Source organism: Carassius auratus, chromosome 26 (assembly GCF_003368295.1).
Source record: "Carassius auratus strain Wakin chromosome 26, ASM336829v1, whole genome shotgun sequence".
Lineage (NCBI taxonomy): Eukaryota > Metazoa > Chordata > Actinopteri > Cypriniformes > Cyprinidae > Carassius > Carassius auratus.
In genome coordinates this window covers 5,668,778-5,687,220 of record NC_039268.1, presented here as the reverse complement: position 1 = coordinate 5,687,220, position 18,443 = coordinate 5,668,778, and the positions used below count along the sequence as shown (strand labels likewise).

Here is an 18,443-nt window from a genome sequence, read left to right as displayed (position 1 = left end):
GATTTCTTTTAATAAGGAGACAGGAGCAATTGAAGAGCCTCCAGAGGGAGGTAAATTACCCACTACAAGAATTAATGTCTGAGGGGCCAGAGAAACAGAATAACAACAGGATAATGAAATAATGAAAAGATAGAGTAAAAAGCAGACAGCTGAAATTGTAATTTTTTTGACCTCACACTGTTCCAACTAGGAATGTGTGCAAACACTTGAGTACTAAGAAGTCACAGTAATCAATGATGACAAAAAAGCACCTCATTCTTAATTTGTTATGGTTAGAGCATCCTTTTTGATGATACATTGCAGTTCAAAACAGTTTGTGTCAATACTATTTAAACGATGTTCACTTCAGAATCCCTTCTGGGTTTCGCATTTCTGCAATTGCAGAACCCAACCAAATCCCCCCCCCCCCCCCCAAAAAAAAAGCAAACATTTGCTCAATTTCTGTAATTATTCTGCCAAAAACAATAACTTGAGAGGGGTGAAAGTGTATTGGAGACCCGAATCACAATTTCAGTAATTATATTTACAGGTAAATAAATGTACTCTTACCGTCACTAATTACCAGTGTTGGACAGTACCTTATTACAGTAATATTACTTTTTGAAGTGTAACTAATGACTAATATGATTTCAGTAATAACATTACAGTTACCATCCATAAAAAAGGTTGTTACTCAGTTACTTTTGATGCCTTAGTCCTTACTGATTTGAAGTCCAACAATGCAACAATTCCTATATTCCATGGCTTGCCAACCAACATCCATCTATTTCTGATATAAACTCTACTACTATAATTTCTTTATTATTATTTTTTTTTTATAAAAAAAATATGGTTTAGGGAAGTAATTCCCAGTTCTCCTGCATCTCTGCTGGGTCTGTCCAGCCCTGAATCCCCTGTGTCTCCACTGGTTCAGTGTAGCCCTGAATCTCCTAAGTCTCCACTGGTTCCGCCCAGCCCTGAATCTCCTGTGTCTCTGCTGGTTCTGCCCAGCGCAAGTCCTTTGGAGTTCCCTCCCTGCCTCCCTCTTCCACCTCCTCTTAAACCAGCCAGTTTCTCAGCTCCATCTCCGCTGATGCCTGTCAGCTCACCCTCAGTCAGTGGCATCTGGGTGCTCTGAACTGCCTCGACACTTCCAGTCTCCAGCTCTTCCTTGGCATGAGGATCCCCTGTCTCCGCTTCCAGCCTTCAAGTCCTGGACTCCACCTCGTTCCTTCGACCAATTGGCTACACCTCGACTCTCCACTGTGGCCTGTCATACCACCAGCTCCACCGGGCTCCCTCATCCCTCTGGCTCCGCCTTGGTCAGTCGTCGACCATCCGCTGCCTCGGGACTCCGTTCCTCTGGCTCTGTCAGGCTCCTCCTTCCCTCCAGCTCCATCTCCATCCTCAGTCGATCCGGCTCTGTCACAGTCTTCTGGAGCCCCGCCGCCTCGTTCACCTGAGCCTTCTGCTCTGCCTTGGCCCTCCGGATCCTTGTGTTACCTTGGCTTTGTGGCTGCTCTGCTCCATCCTGGGTTCCTACTCCACCGGCGTCTTCTCTGTCAGTCGTTCCCCTGGTGTCGGCCCTATTTCCACCATGGCTGCTCACGGTGTCGACTCCACCGTGGGCCACTATCCCGGTTGCCCTCTGGATCTCCACCTGGCTGCTCCTTGGCTCTTCCCTCCATCTACTCCACCCTATGAACTATGCCCATTTTCCATTGCCTGCTCCACACCCGCCTCCTCTGTTGGACCTTTTGTCAAGCTTTTTTTTTAGGAGGGGGCGAACTGTCACATGTATGATCTGTTTTAGTATAGTTTTCTGTGTCTCCGTTACCCTGCCTAGTTACTTTCCATGATTTTTGACACACCCGTTTCTCTTCTTCTTGATTACATTCCCAGTATTTAAACCCTGTGTTCTGCACTTTTCCTTTGTCTGCTTTTGATGTTAATTCTTTTAGATTTGTGTTTGGTTGTATCCATTCGTTCCTATGGATTATTAATATAACTCTTTGTTTATACTCCTTCGTTGTGGTCTTTGTTTTGCATACCAAAACGTCACAATATGGGTAATAGAGAAATATCTACAATTACCTTAAAGCTACACAATAAATGAGAATTATACAACGATTTTATTTAAACATCACTATCAATCACTATTGAGCATTTGTAATAACCTCTTACTAGAGTTGTGCAAAAAATTAAATGCGATTTTCATGCGCATCTTGTCAGTAAAAGCACTTCTGTGATTTGAAGTACATCTCTAGGATGTGCGTTCAGATCAGGGTTGCCAGGTTTTCTAAACAAATCCTGCCCACCTGCTTCTCAAAACTCGTCCAAAACTAGCCCAATCATGCTTCCAGGATGTTCTCCGATGAAAAACTTGGTAAAATTAGCATTTTAGGGGCTAAACATCACGTTATTGGTATTGGGGTTGCTTCAACCCACTGACATGAAAAACAATGCGGACTTGGCAACACTGGTTCAGGTGGAGCATCATTTACTACACAGAGCCATAGTCCACCGATAAGCTACACAAAATTGCTTTCAAAATCGCCAAAGAATCGCCTCCGATTTAGAAATCGATTTTGTGTAGATTGTCAATGAACTAGGGCTCTTTGTAGTAAAGGCCAACCAGTGTTGCCAAGTCTGCGGTTGTTTTTCATGTCCTTGGGACGAAGCGACCCCAATACCAGTAACGTTATGTTTAGCCCCTTAAATGCAAATTTTACCATGGGAACCCTGCCAAAAAATGTGTATTTTATCACCCGGAACGAAACTCGAATGGGCTAGTTTTGAGAAGTAATTGGGGAGGTATTGTTTTGAAAACCTGGCAATCCTGATCTGAACGCACGTGCTGGACATATACTACTAATCACAGGAGTGCCTTTACTGACAAGATGCGCATGAAAATCGCATTCTATTTTTTTGCACAGCCCTACCTCTTACTGCAAACCAGTGTGGATTTTGGTGAAATGATGAGACAGAAATATAGTGTAAGTAACATCTGCGAAGAATTTTTGTGGGAATATATGCAATTATAACTTCAGTTGGGCGTGAAAGCAATGCAATGTAACTAGTATTGTAACTAATCATTGTTACCAGAAAGTAATAAGTAACAAAATAATATTACTTTTGATAGGAGTAACTAGTGAGGAGTAATAAATTACATTTGAGTAACTAGCCCAACATTGCTAATTACCTATAGGTAGATCATGATTATTGATGGGTTTTCACTGCAAAGCTATCAGGAAAAAGTCCAGAGAAATCCTGGTTGGACTGCATACATACAGGATGTTTTTTTTTTTTTTTTTAAGAAGATGGACTGAGTGAAACTCAAATGGAGGCTTTGAGACATTTTAAATTAATTTTGTTTATTATTATTATTTATGTATTTATTTATTTAATTTACTTGACACAAAGCCTACACAACACATGTAAGATGATGAAAGGTTTGAGCTTACAAAATGACCCTACATTCTAATCTCTATATTCTCGGGGAAGAAGGTACAAAACTGTCACTAGGGTGGTCTCTAGTGTTGGGTGATATGGCCATTTTTCAAATCGTCATATCTTCAGCCTGTGAGATCGATGATACACGATATTATTGTGCATGTGTGGAGCAAGAGAGAGACTCTTTGTTCTTGTCATAGCATAACTATTTGGTGTTTTAAACAGAACTCTCTCATAGAAAGAGAGCCTATGGAATCACCACTAATCTAAAAAAAAATATACTTCCAAACATACTGATAGTCAGACGCTACTGTCATATCGCACGTCATGTGACAAATTTGCTGCATCTACACACGGAAGTTATCAGTCTAAATGTCTAAAACGGTGAAAATCAATAGTAGATTACATTTAGTCTATCAGTTTAACACTAATATTGGACATAAATGAACACGTTAAATATGAAGTATTCAAAACCGTTAAGTTCATATATTTGGAGTAAAATTGAATTGAACTGATGCATCAGTCATACAGCGCCTCCGGATCGTGTGCCTCATGATGAGCCCGACACACCACCACAGAAACAAGAATGAGACTCAATTAGTTAGTGAGGGCTCGTTTAAAATATTACACATATACAGGCCGTTCAGATTACTTGTTAAAGGGCAATGAAATACCTTATATCTGCAGAAGATGTATGTCTGTATATGGATGGAGACTTTATAATGGCCAAAACTATGAATTTTGCATGCATCACATTATAGTGCGGTGTGCATGAAAATGATAACATGGTGGCAGAGTGAACTTATCATTCATAGTGGTTCTCACGTACGTCATCACTACAGAGTGAGTGTTATATGTTAAGTGATCAGTCGGACTATGTGAGAACCAATATGGATATATATATATATATATATATATAAAAAAGGATGGTAATGCATACTGCCAAAAAGGGCAGAAAGCAGCATAAATTTGTCATAAAAGTGATCCATATCATGTGTGCTGATTTAAAAAAAAAAAAGTTTTCTTGAAGCCCCTCAGCCATATACACAGTCATACTTTGTCGTGTGGTCATCTAAAAACATTAGGCTACCTCATAAGATGTCGAACATAGAAAACCAACATAAAAAAAAATATAAATATATAAAGGATTCATTTTTTAATTAATATACTTAAATTTGGCAATATGGCTTAAGTTTTAGTCTCACACTAAGCTATTAATTTGGCTAAGAAGGAATATGGCGCATGAGTCATACGCACTATAATGGTGCTTTTTGGAGCTTCACAGTGTTTCACCATACATCTTCAACAAAGGGAAGTGCAGCTTGGAAATTTTGCCTAGTATCACAGAGGAAATAAAACAATCGAGTTCAAAATGATGGTGAATTATCTTTTTTTTTTTTCTCCGATTTTACACATTAAGGTGATGGTTCCCTTCAAAGAACACAAGAGAAGGAATATAGCTAAGTGATATTCATGCAATTACATATAATTTCAATCAGGGGGAGCAATCATGTAATCGTTCGTGATGAAATCATCTTTTAAAACACACTGGGGAACGTTATTAACCAGCACCTCTAACACACATCTGTTTATTTGCATACTAATGGACTGACTAATACTGCTGTCCCCATGCTCTGGATGAAAGCGCATCAAATCAAAATTTACCCACATGTCCTCTAAGAAATGGGTTTGGAGCGGGTGAACAGAAGCCATTGCAGTTTCCCAGGATTTTACCAGAGCAAAATTATTTTCGACCTCACGAATAAGGGTAAAATGATGTGACATTACCCTCCAGGGTTGAATAATACTGAATAATAAATTAAATTAAAAGTAAAATATTAAAATATGCCACAAGTTTTTCATGAAACTTAAATTTTAATTTAAAAAGAAAATCCTTTAAGCTGCCAAAATGAGTTTCTTCTATGCCTGATTATCAGCCAAGAGCATCAAACTGAATTTTGCAAATCTGCAACTCATAGTTTAGTTTTATAATTTTAGCATGCATAAATACAAAATTCTATACATGCTTGTTTACCCAGTTTCAGAAGTTTGTATGCATACAAAGTGAAGTGAATAAACAAAATCTTGTTTGACCACCCATTATTTTTTCTATTGATAAATACCAATACCTTAACAATATCCAAGACATGCCATTAAACTCCACTAAACTAGTGTACTGCTACATAGATAATATATTCATTTACAGCCACTTACATTTACAATAACAATGCTGAACTACTAGGCAGTAACCTCAACATTACACTATTACGTATCCGATCTGGTAATGGAAACACAAAAGAGACAAATTTGTAATATGGACACAAATTCTAAATTCATTATTATACTAAATTAAATCTAATGTAATCTAAGTATGAGAAATCATAAAGCTCATTTGAGCCTTTTCCACTAGACTTTCCTGAGGGCTTGATATCATTACGAGCTGGAGCAATTTGTTTTACTTTAAACGGGTCCTATTATGCTTTTTCACTTTTTTAACTTTAGTTAGACTCTAATGTTGCTGTTTGAGAATAAAAAAGATTTGCAAAGTTACAAAGCCCACTTCAAAAGGGGATATTTTATTTAACAGATTCTCAAAAACTACAACGAACGACTCGCTTGGACTACAGCGCATATTTTGCAGGATTTGTGATATCACAGATATTGACGAATGGAATGAGACCTGGTATGTATTTCTCAAACAACCTAGTAGTACACCCCCCCCCCCCCAAAAAAAAAAAGGATAATAGGACCCCTTTAATGCATGAGGCTTTTGATGAACCCAAATGAAAGTGAACACATTGAGGAAACAACAGACATACGTAGATGTCAGTAGTGCTAATCTAATTGATTACTTTTAGCCCAGATACAGCTGTGTAAGCATCTAAAGCCATAAGAGCAAATAAGTTCATGATAAAGCTTCTTTCATAACTCTTTAGTGTGCAAATTGCAAAAGAATAGCTATTTATCAGCGTGTGTTAAATTATTGTGCATGTTCTGTGTACTAAAGATTTTATTCTCTATAATTTGCTTCTGAGAAGTGTGACATTTCATTACATCAAAAATATACGGGGAGCTATTTTCCATTTGATTGTTCTTGCTGCTTTTTAAAATGTAATTCCTGAAGTTGTCAGACTCTGAAAAATTAGAATTTAAGACCATTTGAGCATGCGTGTGGAGGACCAGATCTGTGTACAGCCAGAAGAATGGAACAGAGTAAATGTGGTCAGGAATCATTTATCTTTTCTGAGAGTGGATTTTATTTAAATTATACCTCATTTGTAAGGTTATTCTTAATTAATTTCCATTAACAAGGTCTCTACACCTTTTGACATTTTGATTTCATCAGCTTCTCTACAGCTTTGACATTTTGATTTCATCACCTTTTACAGCTATGAAGAACAATTTGTAGATCTATCTATCTATCTATCTATCTATCTATCTATCTATCTATCTATCTATCTATCTATCTATCTATCTATCTATCTATCTATCTATGTGTGCATCTTAAATATAGTACATATTTTCCATTTGATGGTTTTTGAGAAGGAATTATAAAAAATTCAAAGTGAATTGAAAACATCTTAATACTTTAAAGGAATCAGGGATAAGCCTTGAAATCATAACTGTAAGACTCTCTGATATTTCTAGGTTTTTTTTTCTCTGCAGGGCCCTCTGCATGAAGCAAATCGCTAGACAGACCTGACAAATCCATGTGGATGAAAGATAAACACAGACAAGTTTAATGTTTACCTGTTGAAAGACGTCAGCCCCCTCATCATAATCCACCACCGTGAAGAACAGTTTATTAGAGAAGGCCGAAGAGTATCGCCAGGAGTTAGCCAGCACCTGATATTCCTCATTAGCTTGCCTGTGAAGAGAGACATTTTCAGAAGCAGAAAGACAGCGCACTCATTAGAAGAAAACTAGCAAATAAAAAGAATCTGACAAGAAGAACTTCATTACAAGAGTGTCATCTCACTATTACATAGTGTATTACAGTGATTGCTGTTTATTCCACACTAGGTGGACAGCACAGAGAGAATGAGATGGACAAAAGAAAGAGACAATGCTGTTAATTAGGTATCCGTCCTTCAACAGACGCAACAAAGATGTCCACCTGCCAGTTCACAGAAAACATCACTGTGATGTCCACCATAAATAAATAACAAACAAATGAAATTTAAACATTGATGATGCTGGATAAAAAGCAGTCACATCACTTCAAAGAGCTCTTATTTCCCCCCCGTATATTCGCACAGACAAAACATTTCTTATTGCTATGAGTTGCATGATGTACCTCCAGTTCACCACCTTCCATAAAGGCCACATTCAGATAACCTACACTCATATCTTAATAAAAACTACAGGGATCCCAATACCTTCTAGATTATGAGATGACAGACATCCTGTTCATAACACTGACTTAATCACTGTTCAGAAAACAAAGCTCATCCATTTAGTGATAAGCAAACATGCATTTACAGATTGAAAGCATACAATTTAAAGACTTGATAAATGCATCAATAAAGTAAATGTACCCATAAACATCAATAAAGCAGGGCACTCTGCAGGTGGTAAAAACAAGTTTAAATATGCATGATTATGCACATTAATATTTCATGTTATGCTGAGTGTCCATTTTCAAAAAGCAAGGGCTGAGCTGATGTTAACTGATCTGTCATTGAGAAGTTACTGCATCCTTCAGGACAATGGTAAAATGGCATATCTTGAATTCCCTTGGGGAGATGACAAACAGCAAAGCAATGACTTGGTTTTTGGAGCGATTTATTAAAATGAACAATACGAAATAACTGATATTAAACAAAAAATGGCACATCATTAACTTGCTGCACTGCATCTTTACCTCAAAGCTCCCTTACGTCAGCAGTGTGAAGCTTCCTTAATAGCAGCATTTCCTGTCCTTCACAAATGACATTTAAGACTTTCCCCCCCAAATGCTATTTAAGATATTTAAAGACTTTTTACTGCTTTCAATTCTGAAAAGTGAATTTATGACATTTTAAAACTTTTAAGGACCCTCGGACAACATGAAGGCAGTGAGTCAGTGAGATTGAATGATAAAAGGAAGCCCCTTTTTTTTGGGAAATTGTGCTTTGCACACCTGAATCATTTGTCAGTATGCTTGATACGGTCTAACATATTTGCACACTACTGAAACTTGCACCATTTCAAAATTTCATTAGTAACTCCTTGGGCTAAGGAAGGTCGATTGGCTGAAACGTTTGTAATGATCCAAATTTGAGTAGTGTGTCAGATTTATAAATTTATTAATGTTAATTATTAATTATTATTAATACACTTTATTTAACATAACAGCCAGTTATTCACAAATTAGATGCATTACATAAATGCCTGATATGTAGTTTATGCAGCTTGACTCTCTATTTCTTAGAGCCATGTAAAATAATCCATCAAGTCATGTCCCAATAAAGACGTAACTTTGGCTGAATTGAATAATATGCAGCCATGAATGAGTGCATGTTGGAAATAAAAGCGCTGAATTGTATTCTCTCTCTGTTGTCTATGCTCATCGTTAGTCTTGTGAAGTCACATAGATAATCCGTTAAGATCCTCTCCCAATAAAGACATAACTTTGCATGAGTTAAATAATACAGCCATGAATGAGTGCATGTTGGAAATAAAAGTGCTGAATTTATTTCTTTCTCTGTTGTAAATTTGCTCCATCATTAGTCTCGTGAAGCCACTGTCATATTACTGGTTGACATTTATTTGGGGAAGTCATGGCCTAGTGGTGAGAGAGTTTGACTCCTAACCCTAAGGTTGTGGGTTCGAGTCTCGGGTCGGCAATACCATGACTGGGTGTGTGTGTCTTCACTGCTGTGTATGTGCATTTTGGATGGGTTAAATGCAAAGCACAAATTCTGAGAATGGGTCACCATACTTGGCTGTTTGTCACTTTCACTTTATTTTGCTTATTGTTAATATTAGTGTTGTTTCTGTTGATGCTTTTTTATAAATAAAATGTTTTGAACATGCACATAAACATGCAAAAAATTGGCATCGATATCGGTTATATATATAAAAAAATCTATATCGACCGATCACTAATAAAAAATATAGTTAATTGCTACTTTTTATAGAAAAATTGCGAGTGAACATCTCGTAAAACTTTTTTTTTCTCCGAACTTGTTAAAAAAAGTCAGAATTGTGAGATATAAACTAGAAATTTTAAGGAAAATACCATTACTACAAGATGTACATTTGCAGTTGTGAGAAAAACTAAAAAATCTATTAAAACCAGCTTCCATAGAAACGCACACGCATACAGAAATCAGGGGTCTTGAGATCGTGTTAACAGGGTGCTCAAATGAGACACAAGGCACTAAACCATGATTAAATAAATCTGTCTGTATGGCTGCAGTGACATTGCTATATATATTTAAAGGGGGGGTGAAATGCTCGTTTTCACTCAATATCCTGTTAATCTTGAGTAACAATAGAGTAGTACTGCATCCTTCATAACTCCAAAAAGTATTTAGTTTTATTATATTCATAAGAGAAAGATAGTCTTTACCGATTTTTCCCGGAAAAACACGAGCGCCTGGAGGCGTGACGTGTGGGTGGAGCTAAACAATCACGAGCGCGAGTAGGCTTTTGCGTTGAGAGTGTTTGAAAGCTGTGACAGCTGTGAAGGCTGAAACTGAACGAAGCAGCAGCAGCAACGACTCGATCCGAGCGGGGCTCGAACCCGGGTCTTCAATGGGAGGCGGACGCACTAACAAGGAGGCAGAGATATTTTAAGCAGTTTTACTCACCGCCTGTGGTTCCAACACACAATCGTGACCCTTTTTCGTTGGGACTGCATTATCCTTAAGAAGTAAATGATGTGCAAATCCGTCGTCAAACTGGGCTTTGTTTGTAAAACAAGCATTTTAGAAATGCAGGGAACAAACACAAACACTTGCACAACTCCGTTGATGCTCTGTAAAAATAAACTCCATCCACTGGTCCTTTAATGTTGTTTTTTCTTTGGTAATCTGTGCAGGGTTGTCTTGCCCTGGCAACCAAAAACACACTCCTTTTGTGACATTTCGCGACGCTCTCGCTCTGATCAGTGAATGTCTGTTGTGCTCTCAGTGCTCTGCTATACGGGAGCGCGCGCTCTTCCGGCAGACGTGACCTCAGGACCCATATAAGGAAATTCCGCTCCATCTAACGTCACACAGAGCCATACTCGAAAAAAACTTTCAGAAACTTGTGACAAACCGGAAGGAGTATTAATAAATTAATAAATACTCCTTCAAACGTACAACTTAATTTTTGAAACTTTGTCCATGTTTAGCATGGGAATCCAACTCTTTAACAGTGTAAAAAACTCAGTATGCATGAAATAGCATTTCACCCCCCCTTTAAAGTGAGAACTTTTCAGAGAGGGTCTTACTATGCAAATTATCTAACAGTTAAATATATAGAAAGACTAGGTAACTTCTAGCCAAACAGTCGACTACAGTATTCAGGACAAAATTATGTATGATGAGAAAAGAAAACAATTGACTTGGTGTGAGAAGGACAGGGAGAGAGATGGGCAAATAAGGGGGAAATAACGAGAATATACATAAACATGCGATTTGAGTAGACAGCGGATAATTAAAAAAGCATTAGGGGGTCACATCGTTGCGATAGGGTGACTGGGCATTTAAAGGTCGATCTGCTTTAAATTAACTTCCTCTATTTTGGTAGCACACATGACTGTTCCAGTCCGTTATCTTTATTCAATGAAGCTGGCAGATGATGTCTGAGAATTCTGAATAGACTAGAGGGAGTGGTTCACTCTCTGAGGCTTGATATTCAGCTGAGGAACACGACTGTATGAGTACAGAGTCATTTTACCCGACGACTGAAGGATAATGAGGGGAGAGATGGATGTGAGGTGAGTGGATGGAGCCTAAATAGCTGTCGTGGGATAAATAGATGGGAATGATGTCTGAGGTGAGCTGTGCTGCTTGGGAGCTGACAGATGTAGAAGGTTTTCCAGGGGTGCTCTGGGGTAGAACAAATCTTTATCTATGACTGTGTTTACACCTGTTATTATCGTTTTACTTCAGTAAATACAGCATTATATCTGTGAACAGCTAAAAGATGAATGTGCTTGTCTCACCTGCAGACAGAACATTGTCTCTGGGGTTGAAGTGCGGTGAACATCACAATGACGGAATAGTTCCGGGGTGGAGCCTTGACGAACCGCCGGAACTTATCCCCGTTCATACGGATCACGGAACGCCGGGAACTCCACTCCATCATTTGCTCCACCTTTTCTGCCAGCATGTTCTAGAAGAAATAAGAAATTGTGTAGTTTTAGATATTAAGATATTAAGATGTTGCAACAGCAACAACAAAAAAAGTATCAATAGTGACTTCAGGTCAGGATAAGAAGCTGAACTCATCTGTAACTGCAAAAGGCAACATCCAATTTCTTTTTTGTTTACAGTCTGAAAAAGACATTCTGTAAATGTCACCGTAAAGATTGCTTGCTGACGAAAAAACAAACCTGTGGCTAAAGGAAATATCAGGCAGCATCCTATGAGTTCAATACATTCTCAGGAACTATCTAGTGGTTTATATTAGAACAGGGAAATAATACAACAGACAACAGGAATAAAATAAATTGAAGAACCAAAATTACTAATTTATTCATATATAGATATATGGGTCAAAGACGTTAAGATGTCCGCATCAAAATAAAGGTACAAAAGTGATTTTGTGTCCATAGAAAGCACATTAAATGTAAGTAAAATGTCTACTTTTAAGGTTTCAAATAAGTTTTTGGAGAATACAATGTAAAAATTTGGTTGAAATAATGTTATATTGTCATTCAGTGTAACACAATATTTATGCAAACATTCAAACAACATGATTATTCTCACGTGTACATATTAAAATATCTAAAAGAATAATGGAGCATACTAAATTTTATTGCATTTTAAATTAGTAAAAAATTCTTACTGACAAATGGGCAAAACCTAGGATAGTGGAAAAGGTAAAAAAATTAAAATTACAACTCATTAGTATTTGGGGTGAAAGTAATTAGTCTTTAAACATGACATAAATAGATTTTTGTTGGAAATATGCCTGACAAGATTGTTACACTGAATGAAATTTTACTGGGTGTCTTCTTCATATCAGGGGAAAATGTATGATGTTTATTTTTTTGCTCAGAAAACCAAAAACAAAATTGCAATTAAATAAAACAGAAAACTTTTTGCATTTTTTGGTGGGGGTGGGGGGGGGGGGGGACTACAAAAGCAGTATTACACTTTTTTTTATGCTTAAACACTTTTTCGTCTTTGACCCATATATATATATATATATATATATATATATATATATATATATATATATATATATATATATATATATATATATATATATATATATATATATATATATATATATATATATATATATATATATATATAGATACACACACATGACATATATATACACACACACACACACACAAACGCACAACAGTATAACATTTTCCCCAATATGGAAAAGTCTTTCGAACATGAAAAATTTGCATGTAAACAAAATGTGAAGGAAGACAGTTAATATGCACTAATATTAAGGGCATCCCACATAAAACTGGACCTCTATTTCTACTTTTCATTCTATCATTATATTAAGAACCAGGTCAGAGCACAGGTGTGACAGTCTCTTCTCTCCCTCCGTTTTCATCCTTGCACACAGGTGCGGAAGTCAAAAAAAATAAAAAAATAAAATATATAAATATAAATATAAATATATATATATATATATATATATATATATATATATATATATATATATATATATATATATATATATATATATATTTTTTTTTTTAAATCAATCGATCAAAGTTAATTTAGGTTATTTATTGCTTTAAATCACACTCTTTAGAATAACTCACAGAGTCATTTAAAAAAATAATATTACATACTAACCACATTAATCTATGTAACGGTGTAATTAAATTGCAAGTACCAAATAAAACTTAACAACAACATGCATTTTGTAAATAAATTGTGGGAACAATACAGAAGGTAATGCTATTTTAATGAAACGTATACTGATGCGTGAAGTGTATTAAGTGCTAAAAGTATTAAGGCTCAAGATTGTGTACCCAAAAAACTTGTTAAACCATTTTCATTATTACTTCAATACTGTGATTTAAGTCTTAAATGAAGCAGTAATACAATTTCCACACTTTAGCGGAGATAGAAGACACACACTATCACCTTATTGAAATACAGCCCCAATGCCCTGTTCCATCTCGCTCTTTTTTTCTCCCTCGCTCTCTTTTCATCAGCAATTTGTCCTTTTATATATCTCTGTTCTGCCTTTATTCCTGTGAAAGTTGACAATGTCAGATTTTTTGGCTCTGGGCACTCGTTTGTTTAAAAGGATGACCAGAGTTTGTGAGTGCGTGTAAACTCAAGGGCATGTTGCATTATTTAGCTGCATTTGTTGCGGACTGGACAAGACTGACAGAAAGAAGGCAAGTGAGGTCTCTGTCAGTAAGCACAAATTGAAACATTGTGCGGAGGTCACCCCAGGCTTGACAAGATAGATGTTTGTTAGCATTGGAAAGGAAGCAGACAAAAAAAAAGAGCTTCGTTTCAAGCTTATTCATGCAGTTCAACCTCTTCTTGCGCCCTTCTCCATTTTGCTGGAATATTCTACAAAGTAATGCAAGTAGTGGTGCGGGAGGTGGGGGAGTGAGATATAATGTTTGTGTGAGAATATATAACTTGCTTCATGCAGATGGCCCTGCAGAGAGAAAACCTAGAAATATCAGGGAGCCTTACACTTGTGAGAAATACTCTTTTTTCAGAGTTTTATGATACTAAAGGCTGTGACACAACAAGCCAAAGAACTAGTGTTAACAAAAGCCAACTATCCTGCAGAGTTTAGCTCCATTTCTAAATACACTCTGAATCCGCTGAATCTGCTAATGTCTTCAGGACTTACTAGAAATTCTTAAGCAAGTGTGTTGGGACAGGTTGGAGAAAAACTCAAAAAGAACACCCCTGTCCTAGATAAGTATTTCCCAACCCTGTTCCTGAAGGGACATATCAACAGTAGTGGAGTGTGGGGCACAACCTAACACTTTTTGATGTTCTCAGTTTGTGTAAATCCACTTCTTTTTTCAAACCGCATTAATTTCACACTTGATCGCAAGACGCAGCTATACAGTATAGTCTAGTTCAAATCAGTGTGGGCAAATATATAAAGAAACATATTCAGACATTAAGAACAACACACACACACACACACACACAAAAAAAAATCATCTCCTCCCTCCACACACTGCTCTCATAGAAAACGAGACACACAAATGAGTCAAAATTATTTACATTTCTCGAAATAATAAAATAATTTCTGAACATTAAGCATTGATTAACAGTCTTTATTCACCTGTTTCTTGTGGTTTCTCATTAAAACTCATAAAAGTAAATAGTGTAAATTATATCTCTAATGTCATAGCGGGCCCCACATGGGCCCCATGCTCATATATCCATTTTGGATGTCACCCTTATCTCACCCATCCATTTTAGGTCTAAGAGTCCAATGAGCTGAATCATGTGTTTTTGATTAGGAATAGTTTCTTTTGTTGGTTTCCAGGAATAGGGTTGGGAAACCCTAGCCTATAGGCTATATAAAAATGGGGGCTCATCCAGGTTTCTACAGATACATGGATTCCAATGGAAATGCTGATTAAAAGAGCAATTCAGCACAAATAGTGTTCGTATACACACACATACATACTGATCTGAACATGTCATTTCTCTTCCTGTCTCTTTTGTGAGCTTGTCAATCTTCTTTAGGAAAATTAGGGAAAAAGTGGTTTCCACCCACAATGTCCAAACAGCTCGTCTGTCAGTTTAGCTGTCAATCATAACGGCATTAATGATGTGCTGTACTGACCACGATGTGAGGGACCAGCCGAGCGTAGAGGAAAAGAGAGGAACACTGTCCAAACTACAAAGAATGAAACCAAATCTTTTTCTTTGTTTGTTGATGTTGTTTGATTCCTGTATTCTCCTTTCTTTCTTTCCTTCCTTCATTCTATTCTTCCTGCATTTCCTTTGACCAAAAGTCTACAACAAGAGAAACAAGAACCGCATACTTGCTTCCTAGAATAGAAACAGCCAATGGTGTCAAGTATAGGTGTCTAAAAAATAAATCTCACCATTGAGAGCTTTTATTTTAATCATCTCCTGTCTCACTCTCTCCAGCTCACCTTCAGCAGGTGCTTTGTTTAGGTAATGTGATGGATGTTGTTGACAGCTTGTCCCTAAGGTGGGCCTTGCTGAAGGAGACAAAGCACACAATCTATCCTCAGCATTGTTTGCATATGTGTGTCTGTTGCAGAGTAGGATTCTGTAAAGTATAGACTGTATTCTTCTTCTAAAAAAGACCCTTTTGAGGCATCTTTTTGGATTGATTATCATAAAAAAAAACTATATTGGGATCCTTGCAAGCAGATATTTCATTGAGGAATTCAGACAAAAAGACTTCTTATCTAAAATTCAAAGTGATGTGCCCACAACTCAAAAAAATTTAAATACACCATATCCACCGTGAAGTATTGTGGCGGCAGCACCATTCTGTGGGGCTGGTTTTCATCTGGAGGGACCAGGCATCTCGTTAAATCACAAAGCAAGAATGGATGGTGTGAAATAAAGAGAAATACTGCAAGAGGACCTGTTGCACTTTCCTGCAACATTTCTCTCTGATTTCTGGGCAAATTAATCTGAAGTTGCATCAAAAACCCAATGCACTATGTCAAAATAATAACATACCGTAAAAACAAAAAAAGTTTAGTTGGTTGTTTTACTTTTTGTTTTATGGTGAAAGTGGGCAGCTCCTGGCAGGACAATCTCACCCCTAAAGATAAAATTTAAATTACTGTAAAGAAGATAATTAACTGCATATATGAAGAGTCATCTGATATTATATTGAAATCTGAAATGTTCTTCTAAAATATATATTGACTATATCGTAGTCAAACTAAATATTATTCAGACACCAGATATATTTGTTTTACTAGTGTGTGGATCAGGATACTATAGTTCATAATTGTAAGTGAAGATGAAAAATATGAAGTGAAATGTGACATATCATACCAAAAAATTATTCATACATTACACTACCAGTAAAATCTGGAATAAAAAAATATATATTCTGAAATTACCATGTTTTGCTTAGGATTTTTTTTTTTCATTAATTGCTAATGCAACCTTTTTACACCACAGCTGGAACATAATTAAGGAACACATACTAATATATATATATATATATATATATATATATATATATATATATTTTAAATATTTTTAGGCTGCATTAATTAGACTGGAACTGGGAACACTTCCTATAACACACAATGTACTTGCTACATCGTTAGAAGAATGGCATCTACGCTAATATTAGTCTGTTTCTTTCTTATTCTGAGGTCACCATAGCCACCAGATTCAGTCTGATCCAGATTAGATGGTCACTGCAGTTAACCCCTAGAGATGACCTTGCCAGCTCTGAATTTCGGCAGAGACCAAGACAACTTAATTTGCCCCAGAGACAGATCCACAGTGAAAACCTTGTCTCCTGGATGGCTACCGGGACGAGAACCCCAGGAATCAGATGAGTCCTCTGCACATTGTGACTTTGCTGCAGCCTGAAATTGATCTGCTGGTTTCGTCTGGCCTGAGGAGAACTAGACCCCCGATTGAGCTTGGTTTCTCCCAAGATTTTTTCTCCATTCTGTCACCTTTGGCTTGCTTAGTTGGGGACACTTAATACCCAGCGATATTATTGACTTGATTGCACAGATACTATTTAAAATGAACTGAGCTGAATGATGACATCATAGAAATTCAATGATAAACTGCCATTACCTGAAAATGTAGTGTTTACTATTGTCATTTTGCATTACTGACACACTATTTTCCTATAATATTGTAAAGTGCTTTTACATTCTGTATTGTTAAAAGTCTACGTCTGCTAAATTCATTAATTTATTTATTTAATTTAAATAAAGGTGACTTGACATTGCTTGGTTTATTGATTTACCTAAATTGATATAATCTAATTGTGTACTTAAATGTAACAGCTGAATAATTTTTGGTTGATTGTAAACCATTACATACCTTTCTAACAGTTGTCTGACATTATCAAGATGAATTTGTTCTGACACAGTTTAACTCTAAGTTCTTGTCATACTTTATTACCATTTTCTAAACTGTAGAGAATAAACTGTGATATAATGTGAGAAATTTTGAAGGTGGTTTAACTGTATATTGCATAAAGGGGTGATTTTTTACACACACACGCACGCACGCACACACAAATAAAAAAATAAAAAATAAAACTGTACAATAAAATTATAATCAATATTCAAATCATTTAAAAGTGTACCTTGCAATCAATGCACTTTGAATAATACCAAATTATTTAAATATACTACAATATCCTTTGTAAACCTGATTTATAACCAGTTCTTCCCCTATAAAACTCTTAAAGAAATCTTAAACAAATAGTTTCTAACCTTGGACACTAATAACAGACAGCAGTATAAAGAGACACACACATTGACAGACAGATTCTAAACAGGTCAGAAAGAAGAATTCCTGCTCATTTTCAAAGAGCTTTTTTTAGCTCACTGAGTTCTAAGAACACAAACTTGTGGAGAAAATTCTCAGACACCCTGTCGGCATTCTGAGACAGGACATTTAGAAAAAGCCACTCACACCACAACAAATGCCTTGTGTCCTGACAGGTGGTGTTGCCACAGGACCAGACAAGCTATGGGATTACAGCGAGGCTAATTGTTGCTACTGTGACTTCTTCTATAAGCGCTGTCAAGACGGACTGCTGGAGTGAGATAAGAGGGAGACAATGTGGGGTGCAGACTGAGAAGCTGAGAGAAATAATCTTTAACTGTCACTACCTACCTGACTCAGATTTAAGACATTACCCATGATCCT

General features: G+C 36.7%; 1 protein-coding gene across 1 annotated transcript in view; it reads right to left on the bottom strand.

Annotated features, from left to right (window-relative positions):
- LOC113044156 (tumor suppressor candidate 3-like) overlaps positions 1–18,443 on the bottom strand; it is a 70,399-nt gene that overhangs the window by 34,627 nt on the left and 17,329 nt on the right. The window contains exons 2-3 of the mRNA XM_026203818.1: positions 11,573–11,742; positions 7,183–7,300 (exon numbers count right to left, since the gene is read on the bottom strand). Of these exons, the coding sequence (XP_026059603.1) occupies positions 7,183–7,300; positions 11,573–11,742 (288 nt within the window). The remainder of the gene's footprint in view (positions 1–7,182; positions 7,301–11,572; positions 11,743–18,443) is intronic.